Below are 27,399 nucleotides of genomic sequence, written 5' to 3'. Positions count from 1 at the left end.
GGTCTGTGTCATCAAAGAGGGGAAATCAATACAAGCATGTGTGTCCTCATCCATGTTTTATTGAATTTTGACATCATCTTTATTGGTGTTAAAATCCAGAGCCTATATATATATAAGCCTGGCAATAAGGATGGATGCATGTATAGCCAACACGGGCTGGTATAACGGAGGAAGTGTGCTTATGAGCGAGAAGATGCAGAAACTGGATGAAAACGTGAACTGGTTTTCTTTCTTTTAAAAAAAAATATTTATTCAAATATATCGTTGATCATCCGTCCGTGTTCAGTGTTAAGCACGGAGACCTGGATGTTGTTACCCCGCCACCATCGCTGAGCTCAGTCTCCCTCTGCTCTCCTGAGATCCGTGAAGGAAGCAGGAGATCGGACACGTGCGCGCTGAGGGCTCAGGCTGTCATTTCCAGCGCGCGTGCAGCCCACAGGCTCTGCGTGTCTCGTGAGGAGTGTTGTCCTTTCTCTCTCCCCCACAGGTGTAAAACAGAAGCTGATCGTGACGCTTTGCGCGGCAGATTCCTGCTCGTGTTAATCCCGCTGCAGTTTGTCAGGAAGGCACCGGAAGTCAGCGCCTTTACTCTTAACAATAATAGCCTCAGCCTAACACGATGACTGTCGCTATCGGAACAATATTACACCTACTTTAAAAAGGGCTTCTTTTTTTTTTCCACTTTATGAAACATACATTTCAGTGTTATGTGTCTCACTAGGTCTTATTTTATCCAAACAGAAAATTATTAAATAAATGAAGATTCTGTGACACGGGGAGAGGGGACGGGGCCTCGGAACAGGTAATCTCTGAACACAGAAACGAGAGGAAACAAGGTGTAAGAGCTGAGTCCTGATCCTGATGAGAGTGAATCATAACCAGATTTTGTCTAACTTTGTAGGTGGAGGTTTTGGCAAGAGAGGGGTAATTGATCCGGGTGAAGCAGCGTGGTGTCCAGGTGAGGTGAGAGTGGTGTGACGGGAGGGCAGACAGGTGAGCGGATCCATGACACACGGCAGGATGACTGGGGGTGTAGAACTATGGGCTCAAAATGTGGTCATAAATATTTTGTACTTGTAAATCAGTTTTGTACTTGTAAATTGCAGGGTTTTTGTTGGCTAAGTCCACACACATATCTTTTTTACACACACACAAATTCTTTTTACACATACAAATCCTCATTTACAAGTACGAATTTTGACCCTATTTTTCTTCCTTTCATCTGATTGGTCAATGTCATGTCAATCACAAATGTAACAATCCAATCAGAGAACAGATGGGTTTGGCTCTCGGAGGGGCGCTTTTTTTGAACTCCACACACAAATCTTTTTTATGCACACACAAATTTTTTTTACACATACAAATCTTTTTTTACACACACACACACACAAATTCTTTTTACAGATGCAAATCCTGATTTACAAGTAAAAAACTGATTTACAAGTACAAAATATTTATGACCACATTTTGAGCCCATATTGAACTCAGGGTTAACACTGCTATGAGCAAAAATCTCTTTTCAATCAAAGCACTATGACGGTCAGCACTAACTGTGGTTACTTGAAGACCTGGTGGAGAGTTGTGGTGAGCGCTGGTCTTAAGCAGGTTTCCAGGTGGAAACCGTTATTCAGAGGTAAAACCCCGCACTCACCCGGACCATGACACCCTGCACCAGTAATTCCCATTTAACAGCTGATTAGGGAGAAAATAAAATGTATTACTTAATAATAATAATTATTATTATTATTATTTTATAATAAGCGCGATATTTTAGCACAGTGAAATCCAAAGATGATAGATTTCGCAGCTGAATCAGCCATAAACACGATGAGCTGGAGGTGACTTTTACTTTGATATACAAATACCGGAAGTCCTTCCGTTCTCCGTTCCGGCGACTTTACTGCTCGGTTCGCTGAGTGACGTCTCTCACCGACCGGTGAAATACACCGACAAATCGACCGGACTGACCGCTTATTCGTCTTTGCTGGAACTCACGGCATCACGGACTGTCCCTCTCCTCTCCCCGGCCTGAAGGGCCGAGCCGCTGACACTAACACGGGACACGGAGCGGTAGCGCTTCTCCGCAGGATGATGGATGTATCTCCGGTACTGACCGAGGGACGCGCATCCCGGCGGACTCGGCGCACGGTCAGCGCACACTTTTGACCAGCTCAAAGAAGACTGACGCACCGGCTGTTTGCTCCTTCAGTTTTAATCCTTTCCCCCGGAATGTCATCATCAAGGAGCGAGTAAAGCATCTGCTCTCTCCGGGTGCCGCTGGACGTCCTTCTCCTCAAGGGTTTCTGGTGCTTTTAGCAAACGTTAGCACCGGTATGAGCAGAACCGCATCTGCCCGTCATATCTAACCGGGGTCGGAGGGTGCTAGCAGGGAAATATTTGGATCTGTGGATGAGAGCCGGTCACCGGGTGGGATTGTGTACGGAGCGGAGGAGGAGGACGGAGGAATAGCAGTGGCAGCAGCGGAGAACCGAACTATCATCCTCATCCCCGGAGGGGGGAGAAGCAGCAACGAGGCCACAGGACGATGTGAAGATGGGGGTAGTTTTCGGTCTCCTGTGGCTGTTTACCGGCCTCCTGCAGGGCGTGCACGGCCAGGGCGTGTACGGTAAGGACGTCATTAGCATACAATTCAAATATTTTGAGTTAACACATGCACGCGCACCTTACATATTACGTGAATGCGATTTTGAGTGCACGCGAGCGGCGTTGATCTCGGAGTATTACAAACAGCAACTTGACCTTGTGAGGGATTTGGCTCCTGTATATATGTGTGTGTGCGTGTGAGCGTGCGTGGCTGGTTCGTGGTTCATTCAGTCCTGTCACATTCATGCCTGGCCTAAAGGCACAACAGGTAGGCTGCTACACAAACACAGATATACACACCTGTGCACACAGGGACAGCCGCAGTGGTAATCCTGCATCATGGCCCCAGCAGTACCGTTATTAGATGGCACTGTGGTTTCGGTGTGTGCCGGTGGTTCTGTACGAAGCAGCCTGCAGCTCCGTGCAGCAGCAGATGGTGACATGATGCTGCTGCTGCTGCTGCTGTTTTCATTGTATCAGTCCTGACATGACCGGGCACTGGAAATGACTGGAAATGACCGTTCTTTTACTGGTATGCTGCTGGTTCGTTCCTGTAGTTACTGTAACACATCCCAGCTCCTGCACGGTGGCCATTCCTCTACAGTACATAAACCCCGATCTTCTTATTTTCCCCTTACTTGCACATTTCACATATTCTGGTGTAATATGGTGTCATAACTGTGTCCTGCTATACTGTAGTCCTCCAGTAGAAAGTTCCATGTACTATAATACTATGTTGCTTTTCAGCTGATGATCTGCTTATTTCTGTGTCGTAGCTCTTAGTAAATACAGTTAGTGTGTTACCATAGACAGTGTGCTGGTGCTCAGGCATCTGCTGTTTCAGCCTCTTACTTTATAAATGCCCTTTTTACAAAACTGCATTTTCCAATATCTATTTTATAATTTTATATTTGACTTTTAAATTTTGGCCTATGGCATTGATTCCCAGTTCAAAGCATGTAATGGCCAAAAATTGTATTTTGATGGTTGTGCTAGGCTGCACCCTGAACAGCAGCATCGCTGACTTGCTTTTACAGCCAGGTAACCAGAGTTTTGTCCTACACTTTTCAGTGTTTGCTAATTTTATGAAATGAAATACTGTTACAACATGTCAGTGCAGCCAGCCAATCATAAGTGATAATACCCCACACTGAGCTTATAACAAGAAAGCTAGTTTGATTTCAAATGTACAAGTCATCTCCATCTTTGTCTGACCACAGAAATTCAATACAATTTATTTATACAGCACCGAATCAGCACGCCATGCATGGATGGATGCATGGATAGATGGATGGATGGATGCATGGATGGATGCATGGATAGATGAATGGATGGATGGATGGATGCATGGATAGATGGATGGATGGATGGATGGATGGATGCATGGATAGATGAATGGATAGATGGATGGATGGATGGATGGATGGATGGATGCATGGATAGATGAATGGATAAATGGATGGATGGATACATGGATGCATGGATGGATGCATGGATAGATGAATGGATAGATGGATGATGGATGCATGGATAGATGGATGGATGGATAGATGGATGGATGGATGCATGGATGGATGCATGGATAGATGAATGGACAGATGGATGGATGGATGGATGAATGGATGGATGCATGGATAGATGGATGGATGGATGCATGGGTAGATGGATGGATGGATGCATGGATAGATGAATGGACAGATGGATGGATGAATGGATGGATGCATGGATAGATGGATGGATGGATGCATGGATAGATGGATGGGTGGATGCATGGATGGATGCATGGATGCATGGACATTACTTTTGTATTTTTTGGTAACCCTGTCTGTGTAATTATCAGTAAGCAATACAGTTTTTTCCCATAGACTGTATAAACCAAGTGAAGCCTTCTCGTACAGAGGTCTGTGTGAAACTCCACGCCCTCTTACTTCAGTCAAAAGAAGATAAGATAAAGATAAAGAACTTTATTGTCATTGTAGTTATACAACGAAATTTGTTTGGTAGCTCACAGAGGCCAGCAGCAATAACGGTGTGTTCACACCGAACGCGATAGAGGCGGCCAGAGCGTCAGGTTTACATGTAAAGTCAATGGAAAGAGCGCGATGACACGCGATTGCGCGTCCAGCGAAAATTCGGAGGCAGATTTGCGTCGCCAAAACGCCAAAACGCCTGAAACGCGCGTCAGTGTAGCGCGTGGGGCGCGTTTGACTCGCGAAAAAAACCACGCGCGTGAATTTTTGTGTTGCATTTTGTGCATACGCGTGTTTCGCCTCTACCGCTCGAGTTGGAAAATCTGAACTCCAGCGTCAAATCGCGCCGCGACAACCAATCAGGAGCCTGGTGACGTGGCTGTGACCTAGGTCAAAGGGGCAGATCCAGCCAAAGCCCTTCATTCTTCAATGGAGGGAAGGCTAATCAACGCCGTAGCAAACAACCCGGAGCTGTACGACACCAGCTGCTTTGTGTACCGAGACAGGAATATAAAGGACCGAGCTTGGAGGAAGATATGTGAAGAGATCGGGCAACCTGGTGAGTTCATTCATTTCTCTTTTTACATTTTTCACTGACCCGAGGAAGCCGCACAAAAGCTAGCAAGCCACCGCTATTTTCCCACTGATGTACAAATACCGTTCTGCTTTTATGCATGTTGTCATATAGGAATATATTTTGTTTATTAATAAACAGCACACAGTGGTCCCGCTCATCCGTCACTGCCTCGCTTTTTCGCTGATTTCTTTTTTTTTTTTTGCACAGTACAGCATTGCATTCTGCAGCCTGATTGACAAATCTCCTCCGTGCTGTGTCTCCTGCGCTTGTCAAATTTATCATGTTTTGTTTTTCTAACCATCACATCCAATAGATAAAACAGCACAAAAACACCCATAACTATGACCCTCATTCGGAAATAGACACCTGCACAGCGAGGGAAAAAGGCGCACGAAAGTGGCAGGCAGACGAAGACAAAACTCGGCATAATACTTTTACGTTTTGCAATCTACAAAGGTTTGCACTTTGAGAAACAACTTGTGAGAACTGTGACTAATGTTCATGTGTGTGGGGAAAAAGTGTATAAAGTGCGTGGCGAGGGGCTAGCTATTCTGACAACCCCTGCTGCAATAAATGAGGGACCACTGTATATACTTTCTCTATGACTATTGTTTAAAACCTGTTAACATTTAATATTGTCTTGATAGAACCAACTGATTCTGCAGCAGAGCATCCCCCGTTGCTTCTCCTTGCTCCCCAGTCCCTGAGCTCCTGCTGCTGCACCCACAGGTATGCAACTGTAGCATCAGATGTACAGCACGCACTGATAGCTTTTTACTCAGTGGGATTCCCTTGTGATCACCTTTACTAAATATCTACAACCAATCTGATTATATCCTGTTTTTTTTGTTTGTTTTGTTTTTCAATGTTGAAATTAAAATCTAGTAGCAGCCTTCTCATTTCTTTGTGTATTGTGCTGTTTTACAGGCCCAGAGAGGAGGACGGCTCCGAGGCAGATGAGGGACTGGTCCCAGGACGGTCCATCGGTGGTGGAGCTGGCCATCCTGGTGTCCCTGAAGAGGCCACGCCAGTCTCCAATGGAGCATTTCCTCCTCAGCCTTGTTCCTGCTCTGGAGAGCAGCTGGGTCCTTTTTATTCCTGTCTCTCTGTAAATACTTATATTTTATATATTTATGTTTAATGTTTTTCTGTTTGAGAATTTTAATATTATTTCAAATAAATTTTTATAATGACTAATGTCTCAGTTCTACTACACAGCAAATGTTGGCACACGGCTTGACACATGTAGAATTTATTTCATATTATACTAATGACAAAATATACTAATACAGTGGGATGCAAAGGTTTGGGCAACCTTGTTAATAGCCAGTATTTTCCTGTATAAATCGTTGGTTGTTACAATAAAAAATGTCAGTTAAATATATCATACAGGAGACACACACAGTGATATTTGTGTTAAATGTGATAAATCAAGCAGGTGCATAAATTTGGGCACCACAAAAAAAGAAATGGAATAAATATTTAGTGTATATCAATGTGTGTGTCTCCTATGTGATATATGGGGTGCCTTTGTCTGGACGTGTTTCCCATCCAGAGCTCCACAGCAGAGAGGGAAGTTCCAGCGCTCCTGGAATCCCTCTGTGATGCACCGCCAGTCTCCAGGTGAAGGCACAGCCATGAAGTCGCCCACTAGACAGTCCCAGATGGCCGTCGCTACCTGGGGGGTGATCTGGCACACCGTGGACACACCGACTCTGAAACTGAACGCGATGGTCCTGAAGGAGTCCCCGGTGGCAAGGAACCTGGACAAAATTGTTCAAAATTAGTATTATGTGTACTGCAGTTACAAAATACATTATTCAAATTCCAAAATACTTTTGTGATGTTAGATTTAAATTACAAAACATAAATCTTACATAAAACATTTTGTAATTATAAGGATAATTACATAACATATATTAGATATAATATAAAACAGTCAGTTGTGTTTTGTTTTAACTTTACCATATCATAATTTGATTGGTAACAACTTTTACCACTACAGTGAGCCAATCACTCATAATTCCTAGACATGTCAATCAGGTAGGAATGAAGTAAGACATTAATAGAAATAAAGAGTTGTATGTTGACATGTAGCCCTTTCCTTGCTTAAATCATTGTTAATATTTTTGAAAAATTAACCTGTGATAAGACAGCTTATCAAGATAGAATATGCTAGATAGAACCATATAACTAAAGATGAACCAAACTGTTCACAATTTCATCTAGCTCTCAGTTTAAAGAAAGGCTGCTGACCCCTGTTATAGAGTCTGACAGCTGCAGGGATTATATACAAATATTCAACTATACCAGAATTAAACCAGGTCTAAATAAAAAAGAAAAAAGGAGTGAGTATCACTACAAAGATTAACCCACAGTGGTCCTTATACCACAGTTTGATATCAGCAAACACCGAGAGCATACATTGATAGACACCACAGCCATGCTATCATTGCTAACACTGATAACAGCATAAATTGAATTAAATCGGGACTTGATGAGAACTGTCGAGTATCACTAGAAATATTATAAACAGTCGTCTCCATACCACAGTTTGCTATCAGTAAACACCGACGGCATTCACTGTTAGCATACCACAGCCATGTTAGCAGTGTATAAACGATAGTTTAGCATATTAGCACAGGTATCAATAAAGGACTACCGTATTAAACACTTTTACTAACCTCAGGCAGATGGACAGGCGCTCTGCAGGTGGGATTGAGCGCCTGTAGTTGGTGTCTAGGCGGGCGATTCTGGGACCGACGCGGGACAGCAGGTCCTCAAACTGGGCGAGTGAAAGACGGTGATATCGTTGAAATCGGCCGTCATCCAGGCGCTGCTCCTCGAGCAAGTGGTGAAACTCACCAAACCGCTCACGCCTCTGGAGGACCTGATGGACCCAGGTACGGCGAGGACGTCCTTAACGCCGCTGCTCTGCTCTCCACAGTAAATAGAGGAGGGAGACTCTCTCTTCAAACGCTAGCTCGACAGCTGCCATCTAGCAAAGATACCGTCTGGCACAACTTCCTCCCACATCCCTCCCACATTTCCGGTTCACGCGCGTCACGCGCGATGGATTTTTCTTGGACACGCGTTGAGGTGCGAATGTGCACGCGTCAAATTAGGGGCGTTTGGGGCGTTTTCGCTCGCGTCTATTGCGTTCGGTGTGAACACACCGTAAGTCAGACTTTTGTGCTCTTACTGGGGAGAAGAGGATTTTTCTCCATCGTCCGGCGTGAGCAGCAAACAGGCCTGCAACAAGTGTGAATGTGAGTGTGTGTGGCGCCCATGTGTGAATATTGTATGTTTAGTGGATTTATATAACGTGTTTTGGAGTGTATATTAGTGAGTCACTTACCAAAAGGTGATAACATAAGTTGGGTTGTTTAATATAATTTGAAAGGGAATTATTTCATTTATGCAGTGTATTTCATTTGGTTAAGGAATTGGAATATCATTTGAGTTTAAAAAAGGGATGTGTTGTACAGTATTTGTCTCTGCCCTTACGTTCAGTAAACGTTTCGTTTGTGTTAAAGAGTTGTGTGGGGTCGTTTCTTTACTACCGGTTAAGTTTAACTTGTGTGTGGCAGAAGTATCGGTTTTTGTACTCGGTATCGGCAAGTACTCAGATCCAAGTATCGGTATCGGATCGGTTTGAAAAAATTGGTATCGTTGCATCCCTAGCTTAAAGCTGTAGTGCCCAGATTACTTAAAGTTACTTCTGTGCAACTGATATAAGATGCGGTAAGCTGAACACAGCTTCAGCCGTCTGTTTGTTGAAAAATAGTAACGCGACCGCACTGCATTTTCTTGTTAGTAACGGTAACGGCATTGTAACGATAGAAATAGTAATTGCTCATAATAGCTCATGTTCTTTTTGATTCTAAGTAATAAATTAGATGTGAAGCAGATGTTTCTGTTAGACCAGAGCGTTATCCCCTCCAGCACGTCTGTCACAGCCGTCGGTGTGGTATGGTTGGGATGAGAGCGTGCTGTGGAGACACTGTCACATGTTCTGACCTGAGGTCAACCAATCGCATAAAGTACATGAAAGAAAACAACTAATAGTTTATTTTTTCCATTCATAACTGAATAACAATAAAGGACTTCACTGTTTGGTCTGTGATTACTAATAATAATAATAGTAGATAAATACTTTGATATAAATGTAATTTGGTTACAGATTACACCTACACCAAAATGGTTCATTTATTTAATCCATCAGCTTTGACCTGCTCACACCCAGCAGCATCGTTGTGCTCTGCTTCTCTGCTGTTTCAGTGTTGGGGTCGCTACTCCAAAGAGTGTATGTATCTGTTTGTGTTTGGTTCTTGTGTTACTCTACGATATGGCCTGAGGTGCACTCACACACTATAAAGCTTTGGTGACAGTCTCACACACCAACACTGTTTGTGTTGTTTATGTGACCAGTAAACAAAAGGCAGCCAAACAGGAGTTTCAACAGTTCCAGTGTAACATCAGGTAGAAATCCTGTAGTGTGTATGTGTGAGTGTGTCAGTGTGTGTCAGTGTCAGTGTGTGAGTGTGTGTGTCAGTTACAAATAGCCAGGATGTTTGAACGCAGCTGTTCTTGTAGGTCTTTACAGTCTAAGTGTGTAAAGGAGCAGATCACCACGGGCCAGATGTTGGTGAGAAAACTGCAAATGATTTGTTGACATAAAACAAAACTTTTAATTCTTTTAAATACATTTGTTCAACTGTGTTTTTCACCCTTGGTGCTCATATATAATACTGATTCTTTCATTTAATCTTTTCTTGTTGTCTAAATATGGATCACTAGGATTGGAGTGTAATCTGTTTAATCTAATAGTCTTATATCCAATGATAGGGAAATTCAAAGGTTTGTGTCAGATAACACAAAGCTGAATGCACACTCATTGCTAACCAGTCGCCACGGGTCGTCTAAAATAGATGGTGAGACAGAAAAATCTTGATTTTGTTTGAACTATTTATATGTGATAAAAAAGCAAAGCTCTCAATTTACTGGTTGATCTACGCCCCTACCCTCACCTATGGCCACGAGCTGTGGGTAGTGACCGAAAGAACGAGATCGTGAAATGGGCTTCCTCCGAAGGGTGGCTGGCCTCTCCCTTAGAGATAGGGTGAGACGTTCGACCATCTGGGAGGGGCTCAGAGTAGAGCCACTGCTCCTCCACATCGAAAGGAGCCAGTTGAGGTGGTTCGGGCATCTGACAAGGATGCCTCCTGGGGGCCTCCTGGGTGAGGTATTCCGGGCATGTCCCACCGGGAGGAGGCCCCGGGGCAGACCCAGGACACGCTGGAGAGATTATATCTCTCGGCTGGCCTGGGAACGCCTTGGTGTTCCCCGGATAAGCTGGAGGAGGTGGCTGGGGAGAGGGAGGTCTGGGCTTCTCTGCTTAGGCTGCTGCCCCCGCGACCCGGCCCTGGATAAGCAGAAGAACCACTAATGCTGGTTAGCTGGATTAGCATATTGGCTGTCACTGATTAGTCAAATCCATATCTGTTATCAGCTGTATTTTTGGGGATGCACGTATAACTCACAGCTATGTGTCATGTGTTTTCTGAGGTATGGCTATAGTAGCAGTGTGTTCACACCAGGCTGATGCATCTTCACATAGGCCAAGAAGAAAAGATAATTTAAAGAAATGTGAACAAAAGCAGAGGATGTGCTGGTAAAGCTGTCACAGCTCTCTGTTGTACTCCTCGTGCTGGCTGTGATGAGCCGATATCTGTGGGCTTCCAGAAACAGTCCAGCTGCTGCATCTGTGTCAGTGACACAGGGGAAAACTCCAGGTGATTGGTCCGAGCTCAAGTCCGAGTACAGGTCCGAGCTCACTGTCGAACAAGTGAGCATGTGTATAATATGGGCTGTACCATCAGCTTTTTACATTTACTGATGTACAACGGTGAAACATGAGAACTGTCAGGCAGAAATCATAAAATCCAGAAACTTTGTCTTTAGTGCTCGTCAGTCATTTCTGTTTGTTGTGAGGACACTGCCTCCAGAAGTGTTTATGAGGACCTTCACTCTCAGTCACAGGTGGTCAGATAGAGACCCAGCAGCATGTGGCACTCAGGACATCCTTCAGATTAGGGCTGTTCGATATAACGATATATATCGGATGACGATATAAAAACGTCTATCGTTTCATTTTACTCTATCGTTTGTTTCGTGGTGTCGCAAAATAAACTGTTTACGGCAATATTTTTTCATTATTTTGATGGTCACTGTAGTGGCTATATTACTTTCTTAAAGTTCTCTCTTTCTCTTATATTTAATATAACCACACTACCGACGGACAAGCGCTTGTTTTTAAGCATTGTCGTTAGCAACAACGACGGTAAAACCACCTCGTGTCTGCTTGTTTATTTTCCACATAAACCTTTCACAATAAAGCTCAAGATCCTGTTGAGACTTTTCAAAATAAACTGAATCACGTGAAAGATGCAGAGTATTAACAGATGAGAAGCAAAAAAGAGCCGCCAGGTGCTAAAAAATAAACCTTAGACTCAAACATTAGAACAGGCTTTTCCCCGCAGCACGCCGTGTAATAAATACTCACAAAGAAAACGGCGGCTGTTACAACCTATGTCTAAAAATGTATCGTTTCATGCATCAGTTAAAACACTCGACTCCAGGTACGCGACGCCCAGCTGGAAACACTTCACGCAAGTCGAGCTGCCCGACATTCACAGAATTTACAGAAAATGTTACATTTTTGTGATTTATAACGTTATCGGACGATAGATGTCTTAATATCGGGATATGAGATTTTGGTCATATCGCACAGCCCTACTTCAGATCACAAAGCATTGCGACCTCCTCACAGACAGCCAACACATTAGTCATGTCTTCTCCTTCACCACCATAATCCAGATGCCTTCCCCTCGGTCAGCATGTCTTTATTATCTGTGGGCTCGAAAAGAGTTCAAAGTAAGAAACCTTTGCCATCCTTGGTCTACAGTGCTGGTCTCTGTGAGCTGAGCCTGAACATACTGAATAGAATAGAATAGAATAGAATAGAATAATCCTTTAATTGTCCCACAAGGGGAAATTTGGTTGTAACAGCAGCCAGAAAGACACATATACAAACAAACAGTACACAGGACACAGAACAGAAACATACACAATTTTTCTTACATATTTACATTAAGGACAATGGTTACTATATACAGAGAGTACTGTACAGTTATTAAATTAAATAAAAATAACTACAGATAAGAGGCAAACCAGGTTGTAGTGCAAATCGGTTGATTAACTTATTGCAGTTACAGCACTGATGTAAACATCTGTGATTGTTGGGAGCAGTTCTGATTGTACAGTCTGACAGCTGCAGGGAGGAAGGACCTGCGGAAATGCTCCTTCATGCATCGAGGATGCAGCAGTCTGTCACTGAAGGAGCTCTGCAGTTCAGCAACATTTACATGCATGGGGTGGGCGACTCTGTCCATCAGAGATGTTATTTTGGCCAGAGTCCTTCTGTCTCCCACCACCTGCACTGGGTCCAGGGTGCATCCCAGAACAGAGCTGGCCTTCCTGATGAGTTTATCCAACCTCTTCCTCTCAGCTGCCGATAAACTGCTGCTCCAACATACAACACTGTAAAAAATGACAGATGCAACCACAGAGTCATAGAAGATCTTTAAAAGCGCTCCCTGTACTCCAAATGACCTCAGCCGCCTCAGCAGGTAGAGTCTGCTCTGACCCTTCCTGTAATCAGTGTTGTGGCTCCAGTCCAGTTTATTATTCCGCTGAACACCCAGGTACCTATAAGAGTCCACTATCTAAATGTCCACTCCCTGGATGTTCACCGGTGTCCGTGTGGTGGGTCTGCGTCTCCGGAAGTCCACCACCAACTCCTTGGTTTTCCTGGCGTTGATCAGCAGGTGGTTCTGCTGACACCAGTCTACAAAGTCCAGAGTCCACTGTCTGTACTCTGAGTCGTCCTCACCTGTGATGAGGCCGACTATGGCAGAGTCGTCAGAGAACTTCTGTAGGTGGCAGCGTGGGGAGTTGATGGAGAAGTCTGCAGTGTAGAGGGTGAAGAGGAACGGTGCCAGCACAGTTCCCTGTGGGGCCCCCGTACTGCAGACCAGTGTGTCAGAGACACAGCCCTGTGACCTCACATATTGTGGACGTTCTGTGAGGTATTCCAGTATCCACTGGGACATGTGGTGGTCCACTCCCAATAGCTCCAGCTTGTCTCTCAGAAGTCGTGGCTGGATGGTGTTAAAAGCACTGGAGAAATCAAAGAACATGATCCTCACAGTGCTTCCAGGCTTCTCCAGGTGAGTCAGAGCTCGGTGCAGGAGGTAGATGATGGGACCTGCTCTCAAGTTTAAAGTCTACATTTAGAATAAAATGTAGACTTTAAACTTTAAATGTAGAATTGCAAAAACAAGTCCAAATGGAGCTGTCAGGTATTTCATGGAAAAATGTAACCTTTACAACAGAAGGAAGTTACTTTGTTAACAAATGATGTTCATCTGATGAAAACAAGGTGATGAGATGTCTCGACACTATCGATGAATAAAATGGAAATGAAGATGTTCTGGAGGCGATCCAGTCAGAGGCGATCTCCTAGAGATGATGTAGATGTATGAATGCTTTGCATTTGGTTTCAAGGAAAATGAGACGCTTTGTAAACATGTGGAGCAACTTTCACACTTTAGATGTGAGTCGTTTAGATTTAATCTGCTATAATCTTATGATATCATCTAAAAGAATTTAGATGGTGACATTAGAATTCAAACTAAATGATGTTTAAGTCATGATTTGCTGTCAGTTTAGACTGCTGTGGGATTTTTCTTTTGTTTGGAAGATGCTAACAAATCGCAGCACTTATGACATATACATGCATGTTGCCTGACATCCTGCAAGGCTGGCAGAAATAACCCGGAGCGTGAGCATCAAAGTGCTCACCATAACTGTTCACATTGGTCTTCTGTGTGTTTCCCTACTAATAACACCACAGTGTGTGTTTGCTTTGGGCAGAGTCTGACCGTGTGACGTCACCTCACACCCAGATTATCTGTAATCTTATATGTGACAGATTAGAGAAGAGGAGGCGTATTACATCACAGCTGATGTTACTTACATCGGTGCTGATGCGTCTGCGGGGCCGTGCTGTTAAAATTCGATTTTTACCAAAACTCGTGTTCAAACAGAAGCTGTGAGGCTGCAGGAGGAGAGGAAGGAAGGACAGGAAGGGGATTAGGTAGCAACATCTGTGTGTTTGTATTGGAACATTTGGTGAATGGAGGCCTGATTGTTCTGCTGGTTTCTGCCACAGAGGCTTTGGGACGAGCTGAGTTCAAATGATAAGTTGACTAATCTATGAGACAGAAAATTAATTTTAAACTTGATTATCTTTTAGCTCAATTTGAGAACAAAAGGAGGACAGTGTCTCTGGTCCAAACTACAGACCTATAAATTCTTACATTATTTGAAAGTTTCACATTTGTCTGTTGTGTTACATGACCATCGTTTGCAGCTGCAGCAGGTAAACTGAATGTTTATAGTATACTTGAAATTTCCTGCTGTTTGTTTCACCACATGCCTTTGGGATGTAGATTACAGCCACATCTGTGCTTTACACGATGGAGGTCTTGCTGTCACAGATGCTTTGTACATGGGTGTATTGCAGTGTGAGCTCAGTTTAGTGCTTCTGCAGTTTGGTGGTCACCAGCATGACTGAGGAGGACGCTGAGCAGATGGATGTGTGCAGGCCACACTTTGGGACGTACCCTCAGGATCCAAACAGCATGACCCTCCTGGTTCACTGATCCCCTCTGCACCCGGAGGAAGTGACCTTTTCTTTTTGTCTGTGCATTATGAGACAAATATTTATGAGCTTTTTAAACTGTGGATTTATTTGATGTCCATCCATTCGCTTCCGCTTATCCTTTTCTGGGACCCAGCTGTCATAGGGCGAGAGGCGGGGTACACCCTGGACAGGTCTCTGGTCGGTCATAGGGCTAACACACGGGGACAGACAACCATTTGCCCAAGGACAATTTAGACATCCACAAAGTGCATGTCTTTGGACTGTGGGAGGAAGCCGGAGTACCCGGGGAGAACCCCCGCAAACTCTACACAGACAGACCCCGGCCTGATGGTGGAATTGAACTCAGGACCTTCTTGCTGTGAGGTAACAGGGCTAACCACTGTGCCACCATGTTGCCCTTTAGTGGATATGGTTGTTTTAAAAATGACACCGTGGTAGGTTCACGGCTGTAACGTTTGTTCAGTTTCAACCATCCAAGTGTGTACTGAACACATCAGCTTTCACACATGTTCACACTAACACGCGCTGCTAACAACAACAAATTGTTGCTTTTAGCTTGAAACAGACCAAATGATAAACTGAAACACGTGTGTACAGTTAGTAGAATCTCTGTCTGAAACAAAGTGGCAGCTGGACTTTTACCAAATAATCCCCAGTGCCGCCCTGCAGCAGCTGCTGTTTGTTCATGGGGCTCAGCTACTGCTGGTGATGTCCTAACCAGAGCTTACAGCATGTAAAAGGCTGCCAGCTTAGCTAGCTGGACCTCTCCTTTGTGGGTCTGGGATCTCATTTATAAGAAGAATGTGAGCACAAAAGCCAAAAATCCTGTGAGGAGAAAAACATTTATGAAACTTGGATGTAGGGCTGTTCAATATAACGATATATATCGGCTCACGATATAAAAACGTCTATCGGTTCATTTTACACTATCGTTTGTTTTGTGGTGTCGCAAAATAAACTGTTTACGGCAATATTTTTTCATGGTTTTGGTCACTGTAGAATTTCTTAAAGTTCTCTCTTTCTCTTATATTTAATATAACCACACTACGGACGCACAAGTGACTGTTTTTATGCGTTGTCGTTAGCAACAACAATCGTCTGGTTCTGCCGTCCGCTTGTTTATTTTCCACATAAACCTTTCACAATAAAGCTGAAGATCCTGCTGAGATTTTTCAAAATAAACTGAATCACGTGAAATAGTATGCAGAGTGTTTACAGACGAGAAGCTAAAAAGAGCCGTCAGGTGCTAAAAAATGAACCTTAGAACAGGCTGTGTAATAAATACTCACAAAGAAAACTGTTTCAACTTATGTAACACTGGCCTCCAGGTACACGACGCCCAGCTGAAAACACGTCACGCAAGTCGAGCTGCCAAAATTAGCTGAAAATTTAAAATGTTTGTGATATATCGTTGTCGGGACGATCTTATATTGAGATATGAGAGTTTGGTCATATCGCACAGCCCCACCTGATAGACACAAATGCACGCAGTGTGCCTTTATGGATCAGAGTCAACCTGGATATGTGTGCATGTGGGTGAGCCTTGTACGCAGAGTTTCAACCAGAAACACCGCAAAGATTTTACCTGCTCACTGTTCTCTTCTTTACTTTACAACATAAAGCAGCTTGTTGTGATTTGGTGCTATAGAAATAAAATGTAATTGAATAATTGAATTTTCCAGTTTGAGAGTACATTCTCTCCCAGTGCCTTAGAAATGGAGATTCCAAATATCCTGGAAAATCTTTGTAATATTTATTAAAACAACATCAGTTTCCTTCAGAGGGTGAACTGCCAGATAAAACTCTTAGAACTGTTACAGCATCACTGACTAGAAGGAGCCAGCTCTCAGACCCCAGCGTTAGTCCAGGATCTCCCTGATGACACTGAAGCTGTCTGGGAAAGTGTGAACCTTGGTTCGTCCGATGAGTCAGCCGCTGTCATCCTTCGATGGCTGCTCCATCGTCACCGTGGCTCAGCCTGCAGTCAGTCAGTCAGTGTTGTTGTTGCTGTGCTCTCTGGCAGTCAGATGTGTTGTTTGATTTGTTGTTGGTGACACTGATCTGATTTCACAGCCATATGGGCTCATTTTCTGCCTCATAAACTCTCCTCAGCACAATGAAGTTAAAGCTCATTTGGATGGAAAAGGTCAAATACAAACAGCCAGTCTGCCGCACACTCGCTCTGTGTTTGGCAGCTTTTCACTCAACGACTCCAAACGACAGGTTGAGGAGCCGACGGCGCCTCCTGTAGGCCGCTCCATTCACTGCAGGCGCCACACTTATTCACACAGTCTGGATAATTTGAGTCCAGATCCATGTGTAGGACTGAGCACAACATAAAAGCACACTAAGACGTCATCAGACTGAACACTTTTTGTTGCCTTTTATCGTCTGATTTGAGTAAATATGAAGATTTTACAATGAGTATGTGTTTCGTGGGTGGGAGTTGGTCTAGACGGTTTTCAGGCTTTCTATACGTATTTTATTTTAATGCAGATCAAATTCAACTGAAGCTGGTACAAGGTGTCATTTTCTCTTGTGAGATCAATGTTTTTGCGTTTCGTTCCTGACAATTATGATTCTTAATCATAACTGAGATTAAAAATCAATCAGCCGGGTTGAACATAAAGAGGATGCTTTAATTTAGTGAGTAGCATTCTGTATGAGCAGATGATGATTACGATTTGGGGAAAAAAAGAATAGTTTGTTACTCTCTCTGGTCTAAAAATGTTTCTTTGTTTGTTTGTTGTATGTATTGGTGCTTTGTGGTGTGTAATGTCCCCAGAAGGTGGTTGTTACGCACCTTTGTTAGCCAACCACCTTTAAACAACTAAAACATAAATAAAAGAACATTTTATCTATGAATATCCAAATACTGGAGAACGACCGCTGTCCGGACTTCTGATCCCACACGAAGTGTTTGTGGGAAATTGCAACATAACAAACGTCTTAATCGACCAATCAGCAAGCATTAGCAGAGTGCTAGCATTTTACGAGCACTGTCAAGTCATCTCTAAAAAAGCTGAAGGATGTAAGTGTTTTTGTTTTTGGATACACTCACACTATACTCGCAATATTTATTAATATTTAGTTATGTATGTAATATACATATATTTTATGTTTTTCAGACAATGTCTAAAATAATTGCTATTCATTAATTAGCTTTTGAGTAGCCTCTGCTGCTCGACTCTGCTGTTAGACTGAAACCATCTTCTGTAAAATGGGACTGACATCAGTTCCTGACTGCTGGAAATATGTCAGTGCAATGGGTCCGATGCTAAAGCTAGCCTGCAGCAAGCCTGAACACAACTATACATAATCAGACTGAGGTGTGAAGATCTGCTAACAGATACTTGTTGTGTTCATCCCCAGCACTGATCATTGTGGAGTTTAGTTGAGTTTGGAGGAGGTGGGTTTTCAGTTTGTGTGTTTCTAATGAAGCTGTTGTCTGAGGCCATCTGTAAATAAGGCACATTTCTGGAGTAATGCCTTTGCGAGGACTGTCTTCTCCCTACACTGAACCTGATTTGTTCCCAAACCATACAACATAAGTCTGGACCTGGTCCCATAAATTTATGGGCGCTACCCAAAAACTGTCCACTAATGCTCTCCTGGCCACGTACGTCTTCATACAAGTGCAGCCTCACACTGCTCAGGAATCTATACAGAATCTGTTTGTGTGTTTTTTTGCAAACATCTGCCACCTTTGGTTACACATTCAGTTACTGCAGCAGGACCGTTCAATCAACATACAACCACACACTTCTGTGACAGTCAGTAAAAGTATAGATTTCAAGGCACTTTGCCTAAAATGCAAACCTAAACCAAAATGAAGTGTAAAAACTTGAAACAGCCTGACGGTGCAGAAGTTTCCTCCCAACAATAAATCTGTGATTATCCGTTTTCTAGAGGACATGAGCTACTTTCTTTCCAACATTATTTAAATGTAAAAATCCCCCAACATTGTGTTTTGTAAATAAATTAAAACAGATGTAAAACAAATAAGATGCTATCCTCTGTGCTGTTGCATGCTGGGACAGCAGGCTGAGGGTCGCAGGTGCCAACAGACTCAAACTGATCACAAGGACAGTAAAGCTGTGGATGGAGCTGGACTCTGTCAGGCAACACCTCCCACACACTCTGTGACGTGCTGGCCAGTCACAGGAGCACAGTGAGAGACTGAGATTACCCATAATGCACCACTGACCGACATAGGAAATCATTCCTGCCTGTGGTTATCTCTGTACAACTCCTCCATCTAATGCACAGCACACAGTGCAGCAGTTACACGTCCTCTACAGACGAAACAACGTTTTACAGTTTAGAGTAAAATCTCACTCATATTTATTTAATCTCTGTAATATATTTTCCTATTTGTAGATATATTAGATCTAATTCTTATATTTGGTAACTTTATATTATGTTGTCTGTGAAGGTTCTCAGTCATCCAGGTCATCGTAGTCTAAGGAGCTTGGAAAGAAAAGCGTCTGGACTTCGTTAAGTTGCACCTCCCATTCGAGGAGCTTCTTCAGTTCTGTTTGTTTGTAATATATTGTATTAATTGATTTAGTTCAGTCTGTTACTGTTCTTATTGTCTTAGAGAAACTGTAACCACATCATGTAGGAATTAATAAGATATTCTAATTCTTAACTCTTAAAACTGAAAACATTTTTGCGTAGTCTGTGGGGGTCGATTTGGTTTGGAGCAAGCCTCCAGTGGTCATTAGAGGAACTGCATGTTTTCGTACTTCACCTTTAGCTTCATTTTTCAGCCCAGGAAAATGTTACTTTGCTTTATTTTTAATAACCAGCATTTCCACCAGCATGTGAGGCAAGCTGCCAGTGGCTTATGAGCCTGTTATCTGTGGAGACAGAGGTAGCATTAGCTGGTCGACAAACCTCCTACAGATATTGAAATGAACCACATCACACAGTTCTCAGGCCTTTTTTGTTACTGTATCTGTACTGTATATGATGTATGAAATGTTTGAAATGACCTCAGCCTTTTCAGTACTAATATGAATCTACATAACACTTCAGCCATGTACACGTCAAGTCTGAAACATCCTCAGAAGTTCTTTTTTAAATATATTTGAAGTAATTTGTGTTACAAAAGCAGTTTCACCCCGGTTCATATATTCGTCAGGCCTCCAGAAAGAACACCGGGACTCAGTAGTCAATTAACAATACTTTTATTAATACACACTTATTGATTATACCTTCTACAAGGGAGATGTACAGAACCCCGGACTTTCTCTGCAGATCTCAACCCCTTTGTCTGTTACATGCAGTTTTGTATAAGTGACCCCCCTTCTAATCCCTCTACGAGGTGCCATAAAACTAAGCACTATGTTTACATGTTTGTGTGTGTGTGAGCACGTGAATGCCTACATTTGCGTGTTCCCGCGTGTCTATGTGAGTGCTCGTGAGTGACTATGTGCGCATACCTGTGTGTATGTGTGTGCACGTGAGTGAGTGTGCATGTGGGTGTGGGTGCGTAAGAATTAAAGCACTGTAGGTGTGTGTGTCTCTATGTAGTGACTCCCCGGAGGTCATAAAAGCCCATCTCCATTCCAGACCACAGTTATCAAGTTACAAATGTTGAGACCACAGGTATTCTCTGGGGAATTTCCACTCAACATTCACTCCTCTTCCTCTTACTTTCACAGTTCAACTGGGGGAGGGGTCCCCTAAAATCTACTCCTGAGTTCACGACACAGTCAGGCCTTTATTACATTGAGGGCAGTGTCAGTGTCTTTACAATAATTCTACATTCTATCTAACCCATTCCTAAACCCTAAAATAAGCTAAACATTCCTACATTTGCAAACAGGGGTGAGAGGTGTAGTAATACTATATCCTACTAGTATTAGCAGCTCGTAGTTAGTATTATTATACAATTTACTATTTGCTTCATTCACATGTCCTGGATGGACCCTTTATAGTGTCTTACCCAGTTCTCATGGCTGCCAAAGCTTTGTTTTGGTACTCTTCGGAAGGTTGGTAGTTTGATCCCCAGCTCTGTCATCCTTGGGCAAACTACTGAATAGGGCTGGGCTATATCATATCGTTCACGGTAATACCGGTCTAATTTTGGGCAACGATAGGAAAATGAAATGTCGCGATAGAATATGGGTAAAACGCGCATGCGCAGTGCCTATGTTTACATACGCACATGGCGGCGACGCAGAATGAGAAGAGCGAAAGTGGATCGTTAAATGAAACGGATGAACCAGAATTGGTTTGTAAAAATGCTGCAACTTCAGTGGTGTGGAACTGGTTTAGCTTTCGTCCGTCAGATACACAACAAAGCACTATTTTTGGTAGCGCATGCTAGCGGGGCGTCGTTATTACCGTGTTGTTTGGAAACTACGGCACACTTAAAATCAATCCTTTGATTTTTCTGAAAATCGACAGTGTCCCTTATAATCCCGCGTGCTTTATGTATGAATTCTGGTTGTTTACTGACCTCGAAACGATTTTATGTGACACATGACGCTCGAAAATCTGTCAGATGCGGGTTCGTAGCTTAGTACGACTTTGCTAAGCTACGGACCCACACCGCTTGATGGATTGTCGGAGCATTACGGCTATCGTAGGCAGGAGCCTCGCGGAGTGATATGTACTGTGCTTCAACATAATATTACCGTGTTGTGTGTGTATAACCTCTTTTTAAGTTTTGTGGATATTATACATGGTTATGCTGATGATATGTCGGCCAATTTCCACTGGAAATGCCTTTTGGTTAAACTGTCAGCGAGGAACTTACAGTGTTACATTTTTATATAACTGTCAGGGTCCTGGGTCTGAGCGACCCAGGATCCCTGGGCAGTCATGGACTGGTGATAGTATATGTATTTTTGGTGTTGCTGCTGCTCTTTTCGATGCTTGTAGATGTGAGTGTGTGTGTGTGTATGGGTGCAGGTGTGTCTGTACACTGGTTTACAGGCCCCTTCAGGCCTGGTGGGTGTGGCCCTGCTAGGGGACTGGCCACACCCGAAGCTACACACCTGCCGCTGATCAGGGCTCGTCGGGGGAGCTACTTAGGAGAGTCTTGGAGCTCCCACCGACGCGGGATCATTCCATGAGACTCCACGAGGAGCGTGGAACACTGGAGGGCAGCAAGCACGGGGTGTGTGGACACTCGAGAGTGGAGAACACGGAGCACGGACTTTTAGAGAAGACACGACACGGGAATCACGGGGATGTATTATTGTGTGTACAGTTTTCACTGTAAATAAAGAGCACCGTTTGCATCGCAGAGTACCGCGACTGGGTCCTCCTTTCCCCACATCCCCACGGTCTGCCAGTCAGACCGTGACAATAACTTTAATGCACATAAAAAACAGCTGCTTGTTTAAGTGAAAATACATTGATGGGGTTTTTTGCACTAATAAAGTTGTGGAGTTGTAAAGTATTTTGTCTAGTGTCAATTATATCGTCAGTTATATCGTTATCGCAAATTTTCAAATGTATATTGTGATAAATATTTTTGGTCATATCGCCCTGCTCTAATACTGAACCCTATGTACCCTCCTTTGAGTGGCACTGTCACTTGGTGTTCACTCTCTCTATGGTAGAGCATCACCTCCTGTTCCACAGTGGTGTTTTCGTGTAGCTTATCTACGTAGCTATTTAATGAAAAACTTTTAGATATCTTCTTATTTCATAGTGTAATCTTCACATGCGTCATCCCAAACACACTCTCTGTGTACTCACTCATTAATTTATTGTCAAGTATTCACTCACTGTGTCTTTAGGGATTCGCTAGCTTAGCTTAGCTCGAAGCAGACTCACTAGCAGCATGGCCTCTTCACCCATCCTACCTGCACTTTCCTGCTCATTGTGTCAGATGTTTAGCTACTCCTCGGCCTCCTTTAGCAGTAATGATACTTGTAATAAATGTAGCATATTTGCAGCTCTGGAGGCCAGGATTACTGAATCGGAGACTCTCTGTAGCCGGGGAAGCCAAAGGTAGTGTAGGCCCCGCTAGCTGTCCCCCGGCAGACAGAGGTCGATCATCTTGTTAATAATTTTACCTCCTCACTACGTACGACTCTGGATACTGTAGCTCCTGTGAAAACTAAGGCCTCAAATCAGAAGTACCTGACTCCGTGGTATAATTCTCAAACACGTAGCCTAAAGCAGATAACTCGTAAGCTGGAGAGGAAATGGCGTGTCACAAATTTAGAGGATCATCATTTAGCCTGGAGAAATAGTTTGCTGCTTTATAAGAAAGCCCTCCGCAAAGCCAGAACATCTTACTATTTGTCACTGATTGAAGAAAATAAGAACAACCCCAGGTTTCTCTTCAGCACTGTAGCCAGGCTGACAAACAGTCAGAGCTCTACTGAGCCAACCATCCCTTTAACGTTAACTAGTAATGACTTCATGAACTTCTTCACAAATAAAATTTTTATCATTAGAGAAAAAATTACCAATAATCATCCCACAGATGTAGTATTATCTACACCTACTTTTAGTACCATCGATAATAATAAATAATAATAATACATTTTATTTGAAAGCGCCTTTCAAAACACTCAAGGTCGCTGTACACAGTAGAGTAAAAAAGCAACATAAAAGCAAAGAGTTTACACAATCATAAGACATAAACAAATTTAAAATAGCCAAATGGAGAGGTTATGTGGGATAAGCTATTTTGAACAAGTGGGTTTTGAGTTGGGACTTAAAGAGAGAGAAGTTAGAGATATTTCTTAAATCAGGAGGTAGGGAATTCCAGAGTCGAGGAGCAGAGCAGCTGAAAGCCCTGCTCCCCATGGTGACAAGACGGGGGGAGGGGACGGAGAGTGAAAGGGAAGAAGAAGATCTGAGACAACGAGATGGGGCGGTGATGTTAACCAGATCAGAGAGATATGGAGGAGAGAGATGATGAATAGCTTTAAATGCGTACAAGAGTATTTTGAAATTGATACGATACTTGACCGGGAGCCAATGAAGCTGCTGCAAAACAGGAGTGATGTGGTGGATAGAAGGGGTCCTGGTGATGATACGGGCAGCAGAATTCTGGACGCGTTGAAGCTTGTGGATGGATTTTTGAGTAAGACCAAAAAGAAGTGAATTACAATAATCAATCCGGGAAGTAACAAGGCTGTGGACAAGAATGGCAGTGGCATGTGGGGTGAGAAAAGGACGGAGACGATTAATGTTGCGCAATTGAAAATATGCAGACCGAGTGACATTATTAATGTGTGAACTGAAAGATAGAGTACTGTCGAGGATGACACCCAAACTTTTCACAGAGGAAGAAATGGAGACCGGCGAGTTATTGATAGTAATAGAGAAACTGTTGGTTCTGGATAATGTTGATTTAGTGCCTACTAAGAGGAGGTCGGATTTATTACTATTGAGTTTGAGAAAATTAGAAGAGAACCATGAATTTAGTTCAGCTAAGCAGAGGGTGAGGGAGGATGGGGGAAGAGCAGAATCAGGTTTAGTGGACAGATAAAGCTGGGTGTCATCGGCATAACAGTGAAAATGGATATTGTATTTACGGAAAATATGTCCAAGCGGTAGAAGGTAGATAATGAAAAGAAGGGGCCCCAGGACAGATCCCTGGGGCACACCAGTGGTCAGAGGAAAGGGCTGAGAAGTAAAGGATTTGAGATGAATGAACTGAGAGCGATCAGACAGGTATGATTTAAACCAGGCTAGTGGAGTATGGGAGAGACCGATGGAGGCTAGCCTACTGAGAAGAATGGAGTGAGAAATAGTGTCGAAGGCAGCGCTCAGATCGAGGAGGATAAGAATGGAAAGTAAACCGGAGTCAGCTGCCATAAGAAGATCATTGGTTATTTTTATAAGTGCTGTTTCAGTGCTATGGGAGGGGCGAAAACCTCCCAAAAAACGATGTTAAGTTAGACTCTTTTTCTCCAATTGATCTTTCTGAGTTAACTTCAATAATTAATAATAATAATAATAATAACAATATTACATTTTATTTGAAAGCGCCTTTCAAAACACTCAAGGTCACTGTACACAGTAGAGTAAAAAGCAACATAAAAGCAAAGAGTTTACACAATCATAAAACATAAACAAATTTAAAATAGCCGAATGGAGAGGTTATGTGGGATAAGCTATTTTGAACAAGTGGGTTTTGAGTTGGGACTTAAGGAAGGTAGAGATATTTCTTAAATCAGGAGGTAGGGTTGAAGGTAGTTACTTCTTTAGTGAAGGTTACAAATGATCTTCTTATGGCCTCTGACAGTGGACTCATCTCTGTAGCTTCCCTTAGGCAGTATTATCAGAAGGCACAGCATACATTTTCACTGCTATGCAGATGCCACCCAGCTCTATCTATCTATGAACCAGGGCTGCCATGATTACGTCGACTATCAAAATTGTCGACGACAAATTTAATAGTCAACACGTAGTTTAAAACCTTGTAAGATCCTGAAAGACGCAGGAATAAGTAGTAAGATTTAAGAGTGTAATAACGGACTGAAACACAAGATGGCAGCACTGCATGTACAAGGATGCCAGCAGCCGTTAAACCCCGAAGAAGAAGAAGCAGTGTCCGGTATTGTAGCTGTGTCCAAATTCAGGAACCGCATCCTTCGGAGGCCGCATTTGAAGGCCGATTACGTTACAGCGACACGGCGAAGGCTGTCCAAATGCAAATGCAGCCGACAAATGCATCCTACTTTTCCCCAGATTTGAAGGATGGGTCGGGCGTATGGCCCAACCCTATCCCAGAATTCATAGCACAGCTCAGCCAATTCCAGTTTCCAACAATGGCGGCAGCTACTTAGTTTTAATATTACTGTTATTACTCTTTCTGGGTCACAAAATAAACGTTTAACATATTTTCAGGCGAGAATGTAGCTGTGTAAACTTCAAATATCTGCTCAGTTTATCAAGACATCACATTTTTGCAAAAGCGCTCGGAGGTTTTCGGAGACGTCTGTTACCCACCAGCTCGATAGCCGGGGTTCAAGGCTCACTAGAGCCGGTGAGAACACCGAACTCCCGGCAAATCATTTTCAAACCCACCGCCGTCTTTCGCTACTCAGGTTAAACATGATATATTAGTCACTTAGATAACTTAAACATGTTATTGTTTGGCTTTTTTTAGTATTTTATTTGTTCCTGAGTAAATCGGTTTGGCTGAGATTAAAGTTATAGTTTTTACACAGCTGAATAAACGTCAAGCAGACAGCTGATTATCAGAAGTGTGAGATGCTCGAGAAAATACTCTGGTGTCCTGTTATATTTTAGATAGCAAGGAGCAGACGGCTGAGTTTATTAAACTCCTCCGAAACAATCTGCAAATTTCATTAAAATTTAATAAACTATCATCTTGTCTTTACTTTTAGTTAGCACATACCTTAAACACTTAAAGCTGTAAGCTAATGATAGTTATATAAGAGCAGATGCTGCTGGTGCAATAAGCTGTACGTTTTACATCCAATGGATGCATGATCTGATTAGTCGACTAATCGCAAAAATAATCGGTGACTGGGGATGGGTATTGATAAGATTTTCACGATTCCGATTCCATTTTCGATTCTGTTTAACGATTCGATTCTTTATCGATTCTCTTATCGATTCTTTTTTAAAAAAGGAGATCACTAAGGTCGATTAGCTTAGAACTTTGTTTTATATCTTCTCTTTGAACAAGATAGAAATTTAGGAGTAACATGGCCTTACAAACCCAACAGTGAGATCTTAAGAGATCCACAGCCTACGGCTCTCCAATGGGGTGTCACAGGGTCCCCGGGAAAACAAATTGTAAATGTAAAATAATAAAATAAATATTCTTCTGTAGCATTAACAAAGTATAACATAAATTATTCTGTAGCAATTACACAAGAATATCCACTAATGTCCCTGCCTACAATTACACACATTCACTTACCGAAAATCGGGGGCATCTGCTGTGGCACATGGGTGCAAGCCTTTGACCACAAACTTAGTCGCTGCTCGGTGACATTCATCTATCCTGGCCTGAAAGGAGACGCTAACGGTAGACTGCAGCGAGAACTGCCAGCCAGACTCTGTCTGTCTCATCATGGTCACCTAAATGCACAGTAATGGCAGGTTTTCTAATAAGGCAGATCGCGCTAACATAATATGCACTGTTAGCTGATTATTTACCTGCCGCATTAACAGGAGAGGACGTGCAAACGTTACCGCTGCTGCTGGGTTGAGATTCACGACTTTACTCCTACACAGCACCCCGTGCTATCTTGCATAGATAGAGCGCTTTAGGTTGAAGTTGTAAAATGTTGCTTTTTTTTAAAAGTCGTGTTTATTCACGAGTGGAATTAAAAACACGACATTCATTTAAGGTCATCGCGTGTTTTGTGAGCAAATGTTTTTGCATATTCGTAGTGTTTCCTCCCTTAAATGAAATATCTACTTTGCAAGTATTGCAAGTTGCCCTGTTGTCATCCGTTCTCGTAAAGTATTTTGAGCGTTTGAGCCGCTTTGTCGCC

General features: G+C 43.0%; 1 protein-coding gene across 3 annotated transcripts in view; it reads left to right on the top strand.

The window, feature by feature from the left end:
- Positions 1-1,871: 1,871 nt before the first annotated feature.
- LOC100711078 (MAM domain-containing glycosylphosphatidylinositol anchor protein 2) overlaps positions 1,872-27,399 on the top strand; it is a 193,109-nt gene continuing 167,581 nt past the window's right edge. For all 3 annotated transcript variants that reach the window (XM_025900808.1, XM_025900807.1, XM_003458435.5), the window contains exon 1: positions 1,872-2,626. In XM_025900808.1, the coding sequence (XP_025756593.1) occupies positions 2,554-2,626 (73 nt within the window). In that variant the 5' untranslated portion in view covers positions 1,872-2,553. The remainder of the gene's footprint in view (positions 2,627-27,399) is intronic.

Source organism: Oreochromis niloticus, linkage group LG19 (assembly GCF_001858045.2).
Source record: "Oreochromis niloticus isolate F11D_XX linkage group LG19, O_niloticus_UMD_NMBU, whole genome shotgun sequence".
Taxonomy (NCBI): domain Eukaryota; kingdom Metazoa; phylum Chordata; class Actinopteri; order Cichliformes; family Cichlidae; genus Oreochromis; species Oreochromis niloticus.
The sequence above is the reverse complement of the archived record's forward strand: the minus strand, read 5'-3'. Positions and strand labels throughout refer to the sequence as shown.